The sequence below is a fragment of the Delphinapterus leucas genome, chromosome 16, assembly GCF_059928025.1.
Source record: "Delphinapterus leucas isolate spDelLeu-1000000601 "Yukka" chromosome 16, BTC_Dleu_Yukka2, whole genome shotgun sequence".
Taxonomy (NCBI): Eukaryota; Metazoa; Chordata; class Mammalia; order Artiodactyla; family Monodontidae; genus Delphinapterus; species Delphinapterus leucas.
The window spans coordinates 39,248,925-39,268,624 of NC_143144.1; the positions used below are offsets into that span (position 1 = coordinate 39,248,925).

General features: G+C 56.0%; 1 protein-coding gene across 1 annotated transcript; it reads left to right on the forward strand.

Annotated features, from left to right (window-relative positions):
- The first annotated feature begins 485 nt into the window (after positions 1-485).
- On the forward strand, positions 486-16,331 carry GPRIN2 (G protein regulated inducer of neurite outgrowth 2). The gene is made up of 2 exons (XM_022562429.2): positions 486-753; positions 6,649-16,331. Exon 2 carries the CDS (start codon positions 6,655-6,657, stop codon positions 7,981-7,983), a length of 1,329 nt encoding a protein of 442 aa, XP_022418137.2. The 5' UTR covers positions 486-753; positions 6,649-6,654; the 3' UTR covers positions 7,984-16,331.
- The last annotated feature ends 3,369 nt before the right edge of the window (positions 16,332-19,700 follow it).

The following is a 19,700-nucleotide window of genomic DNA, read 5'->3' on the forward strand; positions in this document are numbered from 1 at the left end:
AGGGCAGGGTGGGAAGTCCGTGACTTGTGAAGGGCGGGGCCCGGGTGACCAAGAACACGGTGCGGGCCGTGAGAAAGGGGGTCTCCAGAGCGGCTGTAGACCTCTGTGCGGGGCGTGGTGACGGAGGGGAACAAGGACCGAGGCGGTGGAGCTAGGAAGACTTGGGCTGGGGAGCTGGGTCGGGGGCTGGAGGATTGTGGGGAGCCGAGCCTATGAGACTGGGGACGGCGGGGTCGGGTCGGGAAGATGGGTGTCTTGGGTTGGGGGTCGTTGGACAGGCCTGTGAAACTGGAGATCATGGTGGGGGCGGGGCCGAAAAGACGGGACAGTGGGACGTGCCGCGAGGAGGGGGTCAGGAAGGAGGACTGGAGGCTCGCGGGGCAGAGTAGGGGAGGGTTCGTGGGGTTGTAGGATGTGGGGATAGTGCGGGGACCAGAGAGACCGTGGGGGCGGGGGCAGGGCCGGGGGCGGGGCCGGGACGCCGACGTGGGCGGTGGAGCGCCGGGGCGGGCCCAGGTGAGCAGGGCCACCGCCCCCTTCGTCCCGTCTGCCCCGGCTCCCCACCCCGGCCTCCAGTCACCCCTTGGCTCCTCCCCGGCGCTGGCTCCGCGGGCCGGGCCGACCGCGGCTGGCGGCGTCTTCGGCCCAGGCCAGGTCCGGCTCGGCTCCATCTTGGGCCGCTGCGCCGGGCACCTGTGGCGGCCACAGGAGCAGCGCTTCCGCCGGCCTGCGCGGCCCTGGGCGGGCGAGAGGGTGAGAGGCCAGCTCCGTTCTCGCCAGTGTTAGGACGAAGGAGGGTGGGATGGGCGGCGCCTCCCCTTCCTGCGCCCCGGAACCCCACTCCTCACCTCTCCCTGCACTCGGACCCTCCGCATCCCGGCCCCCGCCCAGTGCTCAGCGCCCCCCATGGCCGCATCCCTCCGCTCTCTGGTCTCATTGCCTTTCTTATCCCCTCTTCCACGTCTCCTCTGCCCATCCTCCCATTTCTCAATACTCTGCCCAGGACCCCATCTCATTCTGCCCCCACCCCTGTTCCTATGGTTTCTTCTCCTCCCTTTTCCATCCCCACCGCCCATCCCACCCTCCTCCCACTGCCCCCAGCCCCAGACCTCCCTTCCCTCTCACTCCTCCTGCCCTCCATCTCTACCCCCTTGGCCCACAGCCCCGTCTTCCTTCAGTCACTGTCTTTGCTGCTAGGAAGGTCTGTAGCCTAGTTTGGGGGATCGCGTTGAGGACCTTCTCCCTGAGTCCCGGTGGGCTTTGTGTGGGAGGGTCAGGGCAGGGACCCTTGCCCCTGGGGGAGAGTGTGTGATGTGGTGTGTTCGGGCCTTAGGCTCCACAGCCTGTACGTTTGTTGTGCGGTGTGCAGCTGTGTGGATGCTGCTTCCTGCAGGCTCACACAGCAAACGCGCCTGTATGTCGGCCTCTGGTGTGTCCACGGCTGGGGCGTGGGCCTATGCTGGTTCATTGGGTGCCCGTGGCCACACAGGTAGGGACACACCAGCCACCTGGGCTGCTTCGGGTTTGGGGCAGCTGGGCCTAGAGGCTGACCTTCTCCATCCCAGGTTCCTCCTGGGAAGTATGGGCAAATCCTCCTCAGGGGAGGAAGCTCTGGGGCTGGTGGGCCCTAGGCTTCTCTGTGGTGAGCAGAGCTGGGTCCTGGGGCCTCTGCCCCACTGTTGCCCCAGAACCCTTTCCTGCATAGCTTGTGAGCTGGGCATCTTGTTCTTAAGGCTCTGTGATGGTTACGTTTTGTCCCTCTAAACACTTCTCAGAAGCTCAGGAATGCTCCCTGCTGCATTCCCCCACTTTGGCCCTAAACAGTCTGGTCCTGTCGGTCCCTCTTTTGCTGCTGGGATGGATCAGACCACCTGCTGGAGGTTGCCACACCCTCACTATGCAATGCAGGATTTGGGTGGTGTGTATCTCTCCCTGGTCCCTGAGGGGTAAGATCCACATCTCAACATATGAGCAGTTTCCCCTCCTGACCACATAGCTTTGCTTTTTCCTGTCTTGGTTTTGCTGGAAACAAGTCATCATCCAAATGCCTGTCCCTTAAAAGAGAAGACCTAAATGGATGCCACAGGTGTGGTCTGCAGTGGGGCCTGCTTGCACTGGCCTTGGTAATCCCCCTGGGCTCATCCCCAGAGGCCTTGGGGTCCTCCGCTAGGGCGACACAGCAGGAGTTGGAACCTCTGACCAGGTCAACCTAGCATTCTCTTTGGTTGGGCCACTGGAAGTCTTTGCAGAACTGGAGTTTTTTACTCAAAATGATATTGGTTGAATGCTGCGTGTGAGGCTGGTTGCTCCTCCACTTGCTGACAAGCAGAACTGAGGCAGCAGGAGAGTGCTGCCTTGGCCACAGGGAATTGGCCACATTGCAAATTTGACTGGCATCAAATGGGGCAGGAGAGAGAACATTAAACTGTCATCTAAAGAACACTAGGGGTCTTGGATACCTCTGTGCCTGTGCTTTAACTGGTGCTAAAACATCTTCCCAGGGTCTCTTTTTTGCATGAAACCAGAGCCTTTTCCATGATTTTTAAGGCAGATGGACATGCCATTTGGGGCACTTAGAATGCAGACTGCAAACTTGTGTGTGTCCGTATGCATGCAGGTATGAGCGTGTGCATGGGTATCCTTCGAAGTTGAGGTTTAAAATAGACTTGGAAACAGTGTGATGATGGAGACATTGGGAACACTGTTGGTAACTAGGTCCTAGGATGAGGTGAGGGTAGGAAAGATTAAGAAGCGAGACCAGGCTAACCTATAGAGTGTCTCGATGTCTTCCTAAAAGCCATCTTTCTGCTCCCCCCCCAACCCCAAGTACTAGTCCTGTGATACCTTGAGCACAAGTCACTTCTGATGGGAGGAAGAAAGATAAGATTATTAGCAATCACTGTTCCAGGCAGTCCATATGCCGTCACGTTCAGTCTTCACAACAGCCCTGCAGGGTGGGGATTTATTTCCGATTTGCAGATTGGGGAAACTGAGGCTCAAAGTGGTTAGGGGTCCACCTGAGTGCACATATGTAGGAAGGGGAAGAGCCTGGATTGGAAGCAGACCCCTTGGCCCACCTGCTTGCCCCTGGCTCCAAGGTTCATTTGGTCAGCTCCATTGCTTCCTGAGAGGCCCCTCTTCTTGGTGGTAGGGTGTGTGGGAAACCTCCTTTCCCTGGCATAACTCGAGTAACTTCCCTCGAAGCCCTTTCCTCGTTCGGGCTGGGAAGGCCAGCTAGGGTTCAGCTGTGGGTTCTTTGACATTTCTGAGCTGCTCCAGGTCTCAGTTTTGTCACCTGCCATTTGTGGAGGTGGGCTGAGGAAGGGAACCAACAGAAATATAACCTCCTCCCCCCACCCCCGGTGTCTTTGTGGTCACTGTTCTCTCACTGGGTGATGACTAACCCTGGACACTAGACAGCCATCTGGTGAGGCAGGCACAGCGGGACCCTTGTCACTGACAGCTTCTCACCAGCTCCTGGTGGAGTCTGAGGGTATCCCCAGCCTTGTCCCACCCTTTCCTTAGTGGGGCCAGGGCCTGGCCTGGCTTCTTAAGGACCTATTTGTGAGGAGGGTCCAGGGTAGGTGAGGCTCAGCCAGAAGCTGTGTAGGCTGTCCAGATGGGGCTTCCTTGGCATACTTGGCCTTGGGGCTCCGTGGCTGTCTGCCTGCCAGGGGCTATCTGTGACCAAAGCCTTCCCACGCAGCAGGTGCTCCTCCTGCCCTCTTGACTCTGGGCAGCCTATGAAGCTGCTAAGAAGCAGGTCGGGTGGGATGGACATCCAGGCTTTGTTCGTACTCATTCACTTGTTCCACTGGCATGTTGTGGGCCCCACTGGGAGTGCCAGACGCTGCACCGGGTTCTGGGACTCCAGCTGAGCCATGGCAACAGTAAATAAAAAAGAACGACAGTGGAGAGTGATGGTGTCTGGGATAGAGGTCTGCACGGTGCTCAGAGGGAGCACAGAGACCCTCAGACACTCTTGGGTTTAATTCCTGGCTTAACCACTTCCAGCTGTGTGCCCTTGAGGAAGTCACTAAACCTCTCTCATACGTCCCAGATGACATATGTCATGAGGTTGCTTGGACTATTAAATGAGACAGTGCTGGAAAGGAGATGGCACACGCCTGGCAAACAGTGGGTGATTGGGCACTGGGAGCTGTTTTTCTTATTATCATCACTGTGATTGTTATTGGCTTTGTCGCCCTTCTCTGTTTATGTGTCCATCTTAGAACTCCTTGAGGGCTGGGCCTGGGTCATAGTCCTCTCTTGCCTACTCATCCTTTTCCTGACTCTTCCAGGGATGAGTCTGGCTTCATCCCCAAGGAGCAGCCAGGACAGGATACTCCTGCCCAGGCTGGGACCATGTCTATAACTGCACAGTCCAATATTAACCATATGTGGTTATATATCGTCATTAACCATATGTGGCCCTTTAAATTTCAATTACTTAAATTTAAATAAAACAAGATTTCAGTTTCTCAGTCACACTAGCCACACGTCAGGTGCCCAGTAGCCACATGTGACCAGTGCCTACTGCACTGGATGGCACAGAGCAGCATCTTTCCATCATTGCCGGAAGTTGTGCTGAACTGGGCTTCATAGCAAGCCTGAAGCTCTCAGGGGACAGCTGCCCTAGAAACATCGTCACTGTTGGCTCGAACAGCCACCAGCCATCTCCTGAGCTCTGGGACAGCAAGAAGTCTGTAATATACAGAAACTGAGTTCCCGAGAGCCCTTCCCACATTCCCTTTCAAGTGGCCTTGCTCACCTGGCCAGGGTGGTTGGTTTCTTGACAGTTCTTATCAGCCCAGGCTGGGAAGGCAGGACTGGGGTTGTCCAAACTGCAGCTGTTGCCTGCTATCCCTGCGGTGTTTCTCCAGCTGGTCCTGCCTGGCTGGGAGTCTCAGAGTAATGTTTCTAATTCACAGCTTTGGCTGGGGCCAGGCTGGCCCAGATGCCCTGACCCCACTCCCTCCCTTTGGGGCCCTGCCCAGCCCCTAGCCTGCTGCCCCCTTGTTGTGCTCTGAACACATGCCTCCTGCTTTTTGCTCACCCTGTTCCTTGTTCCTTCCCCCTGGGCACCATCTCCCTCCTCTCTCTCCAGGCCTGACCTGCATGGCTGGTCCTCCAGGAAGTTCTGATCCATCATGCAAAGTGAGCTCTCCTGCCTTGGAAATGCCCTCCCTCAGACCCCGTTCTTGGCACTCAGCCCTTTCCCCTACGGGTTTACTCTTGTATTCGCTTGTTCTCTCCATCAGACACACGGCAGACACTTTCTGAGTGCCAGCCACGTGTTCGGACAGACAGTGGGGAACAGGCCACAGGCTTTGACAGCTTCAGGCTGGTGGGAGGCCCACAGTTGGCCAGACTTTTCCATCCAGGCCAGACAGTGCTCAGCCAGAGATGGAGCCAGTCCCGTTGGGGAAAGCTTCCCCGGGAGGAGACACCAAGGTTGAAGGGGCCGGTGCTGACTCTGGGCTGCAGATGGGCCAGTGGGCAGGTCTGGAGGAGCCTGTATGGCTAGAGGAAGGGACAGGAATGGCAGGGAGGGAATGGGGCAGGAAGGGTGCGGGTGTCTGATTGGTGGTACAGGTATCCCCTGCTTTTCAAAAGTTCACTTTACGTCACTTCACTTTTATGAGAGACCTACATTAATTAGTACATGTTTTCAATAAAGGAAAGAAATCCAAAGAGGATTTTACAAGAAAAGGTAGTTGCTTCTTTGCTTTACACCATTTTGGTTTACGAACGGTTCCATAGGAATGCTGTACTTTTGGATAGCGGGGGAGGCCTGTACTGGACCCCATTCTGGGGGGGCACAGCTGATCTAAACTAGTTCCATGTTGCCCAGTTCCGAGAGCCTGGCATGCAGTAGGTGCTCAGGAGATGGCTGTGGGAGGAATGAGCAAATGCCGAGTGAGTCCTGTGTGTAGAGGGCTGGTATGGGGGCCTCTTCCTACGCTTGGAACCTGCGATGGAAGCCAGGAAAGCCCTTCCCCTTCACGGCAGCCAAGACTGATCCCCAGAGACGTGACAGCTCAGTCAGGCTACGCGAGAGAAGATGGGGAGGGGGCATGGAAGAACCCAGGGTGGTTCTCAGTGTGCCCTGTATTCATTTCTTGCTTGTCCCACGAAACTTCTCTGAGCCCCCCCGGCCCGCACCGTGTACCAAGGAGGCTCTAGTCCAGGTGAAAGAGATACTGACAGTTGTGGGAGGAACCTGGCTAGTACTCACCAGTTGAGCTTTACTGGTTATTAACATACTGCAATACTTCTGTGCTAAGACCTATTGTCCCCAGCAGGCTTGGCCTCTCCCCTGGCTCCCCGCTTCCCCATAACCCAGCAGTAAAGAGTCAACAGCTGGCCTTCTGAGTGGTCTCTAGGACCTTACCCTAGGGCTCGTTCTGATCGCTCGGTTCTGGCTTTTCGATATTTGAAGTGTGATCCCTGTGTATAATGTGTGGTGACCTTGATTTGAAGTGTCTGGTCTCCTGTCATCGTTTTGCTTGTGGCTTTGCCTGGTCAGGCAGGCTGGGACTGAAGCTGTCCCCGCAGTGTGCCTTGCACCCTGTGGGCCCCCAGCAGAGTCCAGGGGAAGTGCTGCACCCAACTCAACGCCGCTCCCTCCCTCTCTCTCTCCTGCAGGCAGCCATGAGATCCAGCCGCCCTGAGCGGGGTGCCCAGGAACCCCTCAGTTCCTGCCCTCAGCCCCTGTCCTGGAGCTCCTCCAGCCTGCTGGGCGCAGGCCGGGGGCAGAGCGCCAGCAGCACCGTATGGCAGGCCCAGCCGGGCGAGGCCAGCACGGGTGCCCAGGTCCCGGAGGAGGACGGGCACCAGGCTGAGAGTGAGGGGCGGGCACGTGCCTCCAGCCCCCGGCCACAGCCCGGGGCCGTGGGTCACTGGCAGAGCAGCACTGTGGGCGGTGGTGAGCTGTGCTGCCTACGGGACCCCAGCACCGCCGCTGTGCAGAGAAGCCACTCGGACCTGGTCTGCAGCACCCAGATCTGGGGCCACAGCAGTGCCCGGAAGGCCAGCCTCAGCTGCTCGGCCCTGGGCAGCTCGCCTGTCCATAGAGCTCAGCTGCAGCCCAGCAGCACTTCTGGCCGGGGTGGCCAAGCCCCTGCAGGCCTGGAAAGGGACCTGGCTCTGGAGGATGAGACTTCAAACTCAGTCTGGACACTGGACGAGAGTCAGGTGTGGGTGCCGCCACCTGACCTGGGGGGCACAATGACCCACAGCAGCAGCCTCAAAGCCACTGGGCAGTCGACCACCACCTCCTGCCACGCTCTGCCCCCAGCAGCGCTACTCTGTGGTGTGAGGGAGGTGGGGGCCAGCAGCTGCGGCCATGGCCTGCCTGCCCCAGGGATCCTGGCCTTTCCTAAACTAGCGGCATCACTGAGTGAATCTGGGCTGCAGGCTCAGCACGGGGTGAAATTCCAGTGTAGGTTGTCTGCGGGGCTTCCTGGGCATTCCCACTGCTGTGCGTACCCTTGGGGTCCCACCGGGTTAGCTATGGAGGCTGGCGCCAGGACCAAGGATATGTGGACCATGACCTCAGCAAGTGACTTGGCCCCCATCTTGGCATCACCTCTGTCAGCCCAGGATGCTGGTGTGCAAGCGGCCCCCAAGGCAGTCTGCAAAGCTGTGGCCACCAGCCCGCCTCTGGAGGCCCCTGTGGCCCTGCACACATTCTCGGAGGTAACTCTGGGGTCCAGCCTGGAGGAGGTGCCATCCCCTGTGCGGGACGTGCGATGGGATGCTGAGGGCATGACATGGGAGGTGTATGGAGCTGCAGTGGACCCTGAGGTACTCGGCCTGGCCATCCAGAAGCACCTGGAGATGCAGTTTGAGCAGCTGCAGCGGGCCCCTGCCAGCGAGAACAGCCTGTCTGCGGAGAGCCGGAGGGGGCCACTTCGAGCTGTTATGCAGTCCCTGCAGTGCCCCAGCTGCTGCGGCTGCTCCAGTGCAGTCCCTGAGTAAGGAGCCGCAGTCCCAGGAGCTGCCCTGGGCCCATGGACCCAGCCCCAGGGACAGTAGGGGCCCTGTGCCCTTTGGACCCACTGGCACCCATGGACGTGTCTCTGTTCTTGGCTGTCTGCAGACCGCAGGACTGCAGCCTGGGGGCTTCCTGCCCCCTGCAGCTGGGCTAGTTTTTAAGGGCTTGATTTCCAAGAGCCACATCTGCACATCCGGCTCTGAACTCTGGTACAGTTTCAACACTGTGCATAACGGGGATCCTGACTTTTCTGTCAAAACCCTCGACCTTCTGTTCAGTCTCTCCTCAGAACTCTGCCATGATTTCCCCAGGCCTCTTGATGGCTTTATTTTCACAGCAATGCTGAGATGCAACGAATTCCTGCCATGAGACGTGGGGCCCCAAGTGGCAAGGACTGTCTGAGTCTTTAGGGGAGGGAACTGACAGTGTGGAGGCCTCCCGTGTGCCACAGCCTGTACTCATCCCCTTACTCTGTGGAGTCTTTACCTCTTCACTCTGTTTTATAGACGCAACCACAGACACTGGCATGGCTGTAACTGCCATGCCCTGGGTTGGACAGCTCGAGGTGGTGGGATGAGAGCAGAGCTGAGGCTGGCTGAAGCCTGCAGTGTTTTCCTGCAGCACGTGGCTGGCAGTGCAGGGCAGTTGTGAACAAGAAGAATTTATTGAGCCCATGTTCCATGCCAGGTTCTGTGAATTCCTTGGGAAAGAAGCTGCCCGTGCCCTTGCTGAGCTCACAGTGTGTAGGATGGGGGGCTCTGAGCATTACAGAGGACTGCAGGGTACTTCTAAGAGCCAGCCTCCCAGTAGGTCATGTGTCAGCACTGGCCTCAGGAGGGAGAGAGCGGGTGGCCACCTGTCCCAAAATATGTTGCAGTGCCTGAAATTGTACCATTTTCACCTTGCTCCTTTGGCTTAAGGACTTATTCTCAGCTGGTGCAGTTCTTCAAAGGAGGGGGGCAGGAATGGGTGGGAAAAGGGAAGGAGCCTGGGGTGGGGTCTCCCACCTAGTGGGAAATGGCAGGAGCTGTGAGGCCATGGGGGTCAGGGCGCCATGGGGGTGGGGAGCTCAGGACACTGGCACTTAGCACAGCCTGACTTCATTGACAAAGGAGCTCTCAAGACCTGTGGAGGATAAGGGTGAGTTTGTGTCCTTGTCCTGGGGCTTAGTGTTGGGGATTCCAAGCTCCTGGGACAGAATCCACCAGCACCGCCTTGTGAGGAAGCCAAAGATTAGTGCCCTGCCTAGAGTCACCTGGCGTGGGAAGGTGGAGTCAGGGCCCACATGCAGCCCTGCCCATGGCCTGGCCCTGTTCCTGGGCCCCCTTCTCCTGGTGTGCAGGAGGGGACTTGACCTTACTCCACTTTTAAAATGTGATCAAGCAGGTTCTCATGCAGTCATAAGGCTCTTGGCACCGTGCAGCCCGGGGGCCTGGGCCTGTCCATCCCGACGCCTGTGGTTCAGGGCAAGCATGTCATGCTCTGGGGAGTGACATGTGGGTACCAGTGTGCCCTCATCTCTGGCCCTGCATGGGGACGCCAGGAGCCCCAGCTGTGAGGACACGGGGGGAGGAGTGATGAACTGGGGTAGGAAGGCATCTTCACACAGGGCCAGAGCTGAGCAGGGTCTTGATGATATAGCAGGGCTGGACTGGTGGGTAAGCAGGGAAGGGTATACCAGGCAGAGAGAACGGCCTGGCCAGAAGCTTGGAGGTGGCTGTCTTGCCCAGGCTGCAGTGAATCACTGTGGTGCAGGCTGTGTTGGGGTGTTTGTTGTGTTGGGAGGCTGGCAAGGGGGTCCTAGTTGTGAGGCTCCTGGTGTGACTGAGGAAAGGGACTTTACAGGAGCTGTGGAAGCAGGGGTGGACACAGACTTCATTACAGCAATGTCCCTTTGGCTGCCATGACAGGAGATTCGAGTGGAACAGGTGGGAGGGAGGAATGGGACTGGGGAATGGGAACCAAGGAGCGGCCTGTTAGGGGGAGATGGAGAGGGCAGCTAGGGCTGGGTGCGCACACACACACACACACACACACACACACACACACACAGACAGCGTGTGATGGATTTGGGAAGGAGGAGGAATTCCAGGAAGCTGAGGCTTCCAGTCTGAGTAAAAGGAGGTGAGGCTACCACCTGGGACAAGGAGAGGCAGGTGGAGGTTGGGGAGGGACAGGTGAAAGGCTGCACGCCACAGGGCTTGGCTGAGACCAGTGACACCCTTCATGAAGAGACTTTCTCCTCTGTCCTATGCAAACCGTCATGAGTTCATTCTCCGTTTGCCACCTCTAGGCTGCACCTGGTATGTCAAGATGGCAGGCTGGGCTGTGCCCTGAATGGGGAGGGCTAGCCAGCCACCCACCTCATCGCGACCCAGATAAAGGTTTGCAGGGTGGCGCTGGAATCCAGCCTGGCCTGTGTCCGAGCTGGGGGCTGTGCATGGCTGGGGCCCCCAGAACACCCTCCTAGGTAAGCTTGCCGCCCCAGACCAGCGGAAATGGTGTCCTTGGCCTCACTAGCCCCAGCTGCACAGCCTCTGCGGACAAGTCTCCTTGGAGCAGCTGCAGCTTAATTTTCGAATTCAACCTGGAGACCCAACCCTCCCACCCCCTTCCTGCTGTGGCCTTTCCCTGGCTGGGCCTAAGTGGCAGTGGTTTAGGGTCCCAGGACATGGCCACCAGCTTCATTTACAGATCTCCTCCTCTCAGACTCCAGATTTCTGACCAGACTTTCTGGGACCCCTTCAGACCTGGCTCTGGAAGGTGGTAGATTTCATTATGTGTATGTCTGTTTTGTTTTGAACTTGAAATAAAGTAACGGAGATCACAGCTTTGTCAGGGAAGGGTCCAGTTGGTCCTGGCTGGTCTTGTTTGTTTTGTTTTGTTCTGGTAGATTCTGTCCTTTGGAGCATTCCTCAGATTCCTAGAGCTCCCTGCTCAGGCAGGAATCACCTCTTCTCCAGGGATCTCCCTTCCGTCCACCAGCTCTCCTTCCTGGCAACCTGGGGCCCCAGTAGCTGAAGCCTGGCTCCCTGCAACTTGTCACCTGTGGGCCTGGCCGGGACACAGGGCATGCATCTCCTCTCCAAGTCCAAAGCTGCCATCACCGTCACAGGGATCACCGGCCTACCTGGGGGAAAAGCTGTTCCTGCCAGAGTGTAGGCTACTGCTGGGCTGAGGGCACAGTGTGGGGGAGGGTGCAAAAGCAGAAAATGGCCCTGACCCACTGTGACATCACCTCCCGAATCCGCTGAATTGGGTCTCTGTCCCGCAGAGGTACTGGGTTTTTATTTCACAGGAGGCCAATGGGGTCTTCCCAGTGCAGGTCCCGATACTCAGGATATTGAGGGGGGCACTATAGCTTAGTAGTCTAAAACTTGAGTTTGAATCTTGGATCTCGCCCATAGCTATGAGACCTTGGTCAAGTTACTAACCTCGCTGATCCTCAACTTCCTCATCTGTAAAATGGGGGTGATGCTGGTGCCTCCCTTATTTGACTTGCTGTGAGGAGTAAACGAAGTAGTCCACATAAGGTACGTGGCACTGAGTTAGCGCTTAGCACACATCTGCTGTCGCTAGGTACCACTTCCACAGCCACCAGTGGGATCAGCTCTTGCCCTGTCAGCTTGGCCTTAATCAAGGCCCACATTGTTTCCTTAAACCTCCCTCATTCAGAGCCTCTTTCCAGGTCCTTCACCCTCTGCCTTGAACCGTGCTTGGGACACATGTATTCTGGCCCTGGTCCTCTGAAACCCTGGCTCCCAGAGCCATGTTAAGGAGAAGCATCCCATCTCTCACTGCTAGTCTGCAGTGGGCTCCCCAGAAGCTTTTCATTTCCCAACGTCTTTCCTCAGAAAAGACACAGCGTGCTTTCTCAGCATCCTATTAAGATGGCTGAGGGAGCAGAGCGTCTCCATCGGCATCCATCCCAGGGGCAGTGGGGAGGCTCTGCAGGTCCTGCACCCACTGCCCTTGGTGCTCTTTCTCCCCCACCCCCTATTTATCTTTAATTTCAGTTCCCCCCTTTTCTCCTTTTCTGTCTCATGTCCTCTTTGCCCCCAGAAACCTTCTTTCTCCCCACCATCCATCCCACTGTCCCCACATCCTGCTGCTTCTTTCCCTTTATGCCAAAGCTCTGCCTTGCCTTATCCCTTCTGCTCCAAACAGCAGTCTCTCTCTTCCCGTGGTCAGGGTCTTGGCATTCCTGATTTTCACTAGTCTAGGCCCTTCCTTCCCACCTGTCCTTTCTCTCTTCGGACAAAACCCAAACTGTTTGAGCTTGCCAAATAGCTTCTGAGCTTCTTCCTGGAGAAGGAGGCCTCCCTGGGACAACTTGGGGTTGCTTTGTCAGGCTGTCTCCATCGCTTTTGCCCAAAGAGAGATATCAGTTGTCAGTGGTCCTGCCCTGTGAGTGAAGAGGCTTTGATCAGGCTAGAAGGGCACCTATCGATCCTCAGTTTGGGTGACTTTTATTGGGCCCTGGCTGGCTAGGTCACCTGAGGGGCACGACAGGTGGGTGGTACCCATCTGCTGGCTTTAGGTAGGTCATCTCTCTCTCATGTTTTCAGAATCTTCTTGCTTGCCTTGTAATTAGGTTGGGGCATGGCCTGGGCCTCGGTAGGGATACACCATGCTGTCTGGTCTCTGCTCCCTTCCTGTGTGGGACTGGACTTGTGTCTAGGAGCCAGGGCTGGGGGCAGGGGGAGGAGACTTCTGAGAAGACTTCTGAGACACTGAGAAGGCCTGAGGTGGGCCCAGGTAGGGAGCCTTTGTTGGGGCGGGAATTTTCTATGGCTCACCAAAGAACTACACTTGGGGTGCTGGAGTCCAGCTGGGGAGGAGTGGAATTGCCTCTCATCCCAGGCCCACTTGGCTCGTCCCCTTTAGGCTTCTGCTTTGCCCTTCCTCTCGTCACATTTCATTTCTAGCTGTCAAGGGTCTGGGAAGAAAGTGGCCAAGGACGCCATTTGGTTTGCAAGCTTTGTGGCTTTTGTAAGCCCCGCTTGCGTCTTTTAAGGAACACTCTCTGGTTTGATTTTCTTTCCCTTCAGACTTGGGGGAATTCAGAGAGAGGGGAAGGGGCTTCTTGAGAAGATTTCAACCCAACCCAAGATTTCCCCTCTCCCCTGATGCAATCCCCTGGGCATGGCCCACGGCCTCCTCCGTGGTCACACTACTGGACTGGGGAAAGGAGAGGCAGGAATCAGCAGAACTGTGGTCCCAGAGGGGCTGGGACACAGCTGGGCGTCAGTCCCAGGCGGCTGGTGGGGTCAGCCAAGGGCTTCGGTGCGGAGCTGGGATCCGGGCAGCGCAGCCCGCCGGAGGAGCACGGGCGCCCTCTTGTGGCCGCGGAATCGCCTTCCAGAGGCACCTGGGGGCCCAGGTTGGGAGCCACCAACCCTGCCCCGCCCGGGTTGGCCTCGAGCGACCTTCCTCCTGTCCCGCCCCGGGTTGAAGACGCGTGGCGGGGTGGTGGTGGGGGGGATGGCGGACACTGCTAAGTTCGGTCCCTGTGCCTTCTCCTCCCCCTCCGCCACTCCTGAAGCTCCACTGCCAACCAGGACAGCTGAACGGAAGATTCCAGAGAGGTGCAAAGGGCTGGAGAAGGTGGAGGGGGTGGAGTCCAGGCGGAGCGAGGCGGGGCGGAGAGAGGGCTGCGGGCGCCCAGAAGGGGAAGGGGGGCGGGGGCGATTTCGGCCTTTGAAAGGGAAGACAGCCTCACTTTACTTACACCCTTGACTCCAGATGTGAGTTATACACGCCGAGGGGGCTGAGAGTAGGAGCCTTGTTTTATAACCCTTCTTCTTCGGCTTGCCTTTGTCTTTAAGTTTACCTAGAGCCTCTAAATGTGCCCGTGGTCCCACCCCACGAAGGTCCTCTTCCTGGGCCATGGAGAGAGCAGGTGTGGACAGCCAGGAGTGTGCCTCCCGTCACGGGGGACTGACCCTGTCTGGCAGAGGGAGTACCGGGGGCAGTGGGCTTGAGGAGGGGGTTCTGAGCTAGAGCTGACTGTCAGAGAGGGACTGGGGCCTAAAGGTCACCGCGGTGGCGGCTGATTCTGAGGGTCTTTCCCCTGGTCGCTCCTTGCCTGGCATGATTTCCACCTGCTCTGTCTGGTGCCCAGGGCCAGCTGGGTGTGCCAGGGGTGATGGCAGCCAAGAGAGAGGTTGGAGGGAGAGCCTGTTCTTTGCAGCATGTCGGGCAGGAGGACTGGATAGAGCCTCTCAACTGAAGTGTGGCTGAGGGCTGTGTCTGGGATGGAAAGAGAGAGTAGAACTTGAGCAGGGGTGGGCTTTTCTTCGGTGGGGTGAGAGGGAGTGGCTGGGCCCAGGACAAGCACTCCTCTCTCTTTATATGCCCACAAAGCCTCCCTGAAATGGTCTCTCGAGGACATTTTTTCTTTGTTTTTTGGCTACATTGGGTCTTCGTTGCTGCGCGCGGGCTTTCTCTAGCTGCAGCGAGCGTGGGCTACTCATTGCGGTGCGCAGGCTTCTCATTGCAGTCGCTTCTCTTGTTGTGGAGCACAAGCTTTAGGCACGCGGACTTCAGTAGTTGTGGCGCACGGGATTAGTTGCTCCGCGGCATGTGGGATCTTCCCGGACCAGGGCTCGAACCCGTGTCCCCTCCATTGTGGTCCGATTCTTAACCACTGTACCAAGAGGGAAGCCCCCTTGAGGACATTTTTGATTGCAAGTAACTGAATTATGAATCAAAAGTTATCTAAACAATGAGAATGTTTAATTCACCACTTAATTCTTAATTTCAGTTAAGAATTTAGGAGGTCACTGTTCTAGAGTAGGCTCAGTGGCTCAATGAAGACATCAAGGATTCAGATTCTTTCCATAATTCTGCTCTGCCATCTTCAGGGTGTTAGCAACGGCTAGCCTCATGGTTACAAGATGGCTGCGGCACCTCCAGACATCACATTCTCCTAGAAAGCAAGAGACCTACAATCTGCTGCAAGAACTTACTGGTACGCACAGTTAACCAGTTGAAAAACATCAGCTTTTCATAGTCTGTCAGTGAATGAAGGCAATGATAATAGTGGCTACCACACTCTGACACTAAACAAATGGTAGAAGCAGTGACGATATTTTGCATACGTTATCTCCTTTACTTCTCACAATTTGCCCCACTTCCCAATGACAATTGAGATTCAGAGAGGTCAAGTAACTTGCCCTGTTTTATGACCAGGAAATGAAGGAGCTGGAATTCAAACTCCAGTCTGTGTGACTCTAGGCCTGGCTTTTTGCCTTTTTAAAATGAAAGCAATAGATAGTTACGATAAGAATCTCAAACAGTACAGACCTTGGCTTTTTGTTTTTTCAACATTGTACGGGTTCATGATAAGAACTGCAAATAGTGTAAAGTGTAGAGTGAAGGTTGCCTCACGCCCCGCTGGGCAGTTCCCACAGTTCCCACTGTACTTTCCATGGGTCCACCAGGAGATTTTCTCTGTAATCACAAGCTCAGATTTCTAAATATTTTGTATAAATTAGGTCGACTTAGACACTATTCTGCATTTATTTTTTAAAATTAATATATCTTGCAGATAATGTTGCCATATATAGATTCCACCTCCTTCTTTTTTGTGGGTATATTGTATTGCATAGAATACAGGTGCATTAAAAAAAAAATTAAACCAGTTCTCTTCTGCTGGACTTTATCTCATTGCCTATATTTTTTGCGATTAAAAAAAACCATGTAAAAATAAATGTCCTTGTATATGTATAATTTTGTGTACATCTGTGAGAATATCTGGGGATAAAGTTTTCAACTGGTGGTACGTATAAAGTGTCCAAGGATACCAGCAAATTGGTCTCCAAAAAGATTGTACCAATAATACATGAAAATGTTTATTTTCTCACACCCATGCCAATATTTGAGTCTTATCAAACTTTAGTATTTTGGCTAATTTGGTAAGTGAAAAAATGATACCTTAATGCTTATTTTGATTTGCAATCCCTTTACTATGAGTAAAGATTTTTACTACTTTACTACTTTACTACTACTAGTAAAGTAAAGATAAGTAAAGATTCTGTTTAGTCAGACTGCCTGGATGAGAATTCCTGTTTGGTCCTCTCAAGCTGTGTGATGTTGGGCAAGTTGCTGAACGCCCTGAATCTCAGTTTCTTCATCTATTAAATGGGGATATGAAAATGGCCTTATTAGTTGGATTTCAGGATTCAACGGCATCACACATGTAAAGTGCTAGCACAGTTCCTAACTCAAAATAAGGGCTAAGTAAATGTTATAGCTATTATTATTATCTAATATATTTACAGACCACTTGAATCTGTTTATGATCTGCCTGTTTATGTCTATTTTCCATTTGCACTGGATTATTCTTTTTCTTTTTTTTAAATAAATTTATTTAGTTTTTATCTTTGGCTGCGTTGGGTCTTCTTTGCTGCGCGCGGGCTTTCTCTAGCTGCGGCGAGCGAGGGCTCCTCTTTGTTGTGGTGTGCAGGCTTCTCACTGCGGTGACTTCTCTTGTTGCAGAGCACGGGCTCTAGGCGTGGGCTTCAGTAGTTGTGGCTCTAGGGCTCTAGAGCGCAGGCTCAGTAGTTGTGGCGCACGGGCTTAGTTGCCCCGCGGCATGTCGGATCTTCCCAGCCCAGGGATCCAACCCGTGTCCCCTGCGCTGGCAGGCGATTCTTAACCACTGTGCCACCAGGGAAGTCCCGGATTCTTCTTTTTCTTATTGATTTGTTAGAGCTCATTGTATGTTAATAACATGTGGTCCTGTACATATATGTTACAAGTATTTTTTGTTTACATTTTACTAGACAATTTTTTTTTTAGAGCAGTTTTAGGTTCACAGAAAAATTGAGAGGAAGGCACAGAGATATCCTCTATGCCTCCTGTCCCCACACATGCACAGCCTCCCCCGTTACCAATGTCCCCCGCCAGAGTACATTTGTGACAATTAATAAACCTACATTGACATATCATTGTCACCAAAAGACCATAGTGTACATGAGTGTCCGTTCTTGGCAGCCATGGGCAACCTGACCCTCTCAACCCTTAGCCACCCCAGTGGCTCCCTTCCCGGGCCCACGGCAGTTGCTGTACCTGAGAATGTGGCCCAGGTAGACAGTGCATGTGCTGGGCTGGCCGACCTGCCCTGACCCGACCTCTGGGACCAAGGCTGGGGGAAGGAAAGCATTTTCTTTCAGCTCCTTGTTGGCGCTGCAGCCTCCTGTGGCATCTCCATGCTGGCTTCCATCGTTGACCCAGCTGAGGTCTTCTGGCCTTGTCCATGCTCCACTTGTGCCCTGGGTGGGGTTGGGGGTGAGGCGCAAGCGGTCCGGATGGCCAAGCCTGCAGGGGTCCTTGATTTCTGCACCCACAGTCAGTGGTTGCTGGGCTCGGGTGGGCCTCCCCCACATTCCGTTTTAGTGGGTGCCGAAAGAAGGGTGAAGGCGACCCCCTTTCTCTGCTTTCATTGCTGAGCTCTTGTGGAGAACCCACTGTGTGCGAGGGACTGGCAGCCGCAGACGCAGAGCTGAGAGCTCTGTGGAGCGTCCTCCCCATCCTGGGCCCCTCATGCATCCTCAGTCCAGCCCTGCGCAAAAGAGGAAGCACAGCAGGATAGGTGGGGAGCCGGGTGAGCGTGCAGAGGTGGTGAGCTGCACCGCCACAGCCGACAGCCCGGAGCTCTCTACCTCCCAAGCCAGGCTTCTCTGGGGCTCTTGCTCCACCTCCCAGCCTCAGAGAGCCCAGCTGAGGATGACATGAGCCATGACACGAAGAGTGAGAGGTTTCTGACTCCCTGAGGTGCCCTTTCTGCTGTGGCCACTGCCTTTTTTTTTTTTAAAGTTCAGTTTTTGAGATACTGTTAGATTTACAGAAGCATTGCAAAGATTCTAAAGAGTTCTTGTATACCTCTCTCACCCAGCATATAACCATTTATCAAAAATTCAGAAATTAACCTTGGTACAGTACTAACTAAACTACAGACTTTACTCAGCGGTCCTCGGGTTTCCGTGTGACGCCCCTTCTGTTCCACGTGCCTTCCAGGAGCTCCCATTGTATTCAGTGGCCGCTGCCTTTTAACGCACCAGTGAAGTCGCCCCCCTTCCCTCCCGGGCCTTTCCCTTCTCTTCCGTTTCCCCTCCTCCCCTCCCCAGCCCTTCCTCTCTGTCCCATGCTCAGACACTTTCCTACAGTGCCGACCACAGATGCTGGCTTAGGGCTGCTGTTTCAGAGCAGCACATAGCAGGCCAGGGGCAGGACCTAGGGTTATGGGGGGAGGATGGTGTGGGCAGGGTCTTTCCCATCCGGGGGCCCCTGGGAGTTGGCTGTATACACTACAGAGGGCACATCACTGTGGAGTTTCCTGGGTCCAGCCTCCCTCTGGCCTGGATTGTTCTCTGCCAACGCCTCCTGGCTGGGGTGGAAGCACGGCAACCCTGGGGAGGAAGTGGGGGCCTTTCGTCTCCTGTGGGCTCAGGGCCCGTGGGCTAGGTGTGCTGCAGCCTGGGGGCAGCCTGTCGATGCCTGGAGACGCCAGGCCATTCCTCAGCCCCATCTGTCCACCGCTGTGCCCCACCGGGGGGCTTCAATGTGGGAGGCAAATGGGGGGGATCAGTGGGGGAACAGTTCCTTGAAGGGGAGAGTGCAGACCGCAGGAGGGAGTGGGGAAGTTGGGTGGGAGGAGTCTCCTGGAGCACCACCCCTAGCACTGGCCCACCGGGGCCTGGGGCCTGACACTTTATCCAAGTGGTCACACCCAGGACATCCTCAGTCCTGTCCTCTGACAGCTGGATGCTGTGGTCACACTCAGAAAGTCCTCGTGTCCCCTGTGAGGGTCTGGTCCCTGCAGGCTGTCTGCTGTGAGGACCTGAGGACACCCAGTTGGGCAGTGTGGTCCCCACAGTGGGGACACTGGGGTCCCGTCTGGGGCGGGGCAGGTCAGCTCTGGGAGGTAGCTCCGCCCACACCCTCACAGGAGTGGGTATTTTACATCCAATTACGGCCCAGAGTGTGTGAGGCAGTGCGTGAGGCTCCCTCCGGGGGCCTGAGAGAGGACGCCGGGCCTGCAGCAGGGGAGTCGGCTGGACTCAGGGTTGCGGTGAGGACCACCTGCCTGTCTGAATTCAGGGTCTCCAGGTGGGGTGGGGGTCAAGGGTGGTCCACACGCCCCTCAGGCCCTGGCTCCTCCTTCCTGCTTGGGGCCCAGGGGCTGGAGGGGCAGCAGGTGGGGCTGGAGGGCCGGGCCCCCCCGGGGGGGCCAGCATCCACGCGCAGGCTCCGGTGTTCCCAGCGTGAGGAGGGGGAGCCACTGAGCCTGCAGGAGCCCCTGGACTGCAGCTCACGGGGCGGGGTGTGTGTGTGTGTGTGACGAGCCCACCGTCTCCCGTGCTGCCAACCAAGGCCGTGGATCAGGTCGGGGGTGGGGAAGGGCTTGTCGGCTGAGGTCTCCTGTCCTGTGCGCATATGCTGAGGGGCCATCGGGGCGGGTTGGTGTGGCTGAGCATTTGTGGGGCTGAGTGCGTGTTCGGGGGGCCTGATGTGCATTTGAGCAGCCCGCTGAGCATTTGGGGGTCCTGGTGAGCATTCAGGGGTCTGGTTGAGGAGGAGGACTGGAACGTCGGGTGGGTTTGCCGGCTGTGTGCACGTCCGTCCATTCCTTCACCTGAGAATTACTTCCTGAGTGTCTACTCTGTGCCAGTCACCACCTGCAGGTGCGCGGGGG

Excerpts from the sequence above, each read along its gene's own strand:
- GPRIN2 (XM_022562429.2), top strand. The coding sequence starts at position 6,655 with ATGAGATCCAGCCGCCCTGAGCGGGGTGCCCAGGAACCCCTCAGTTCC.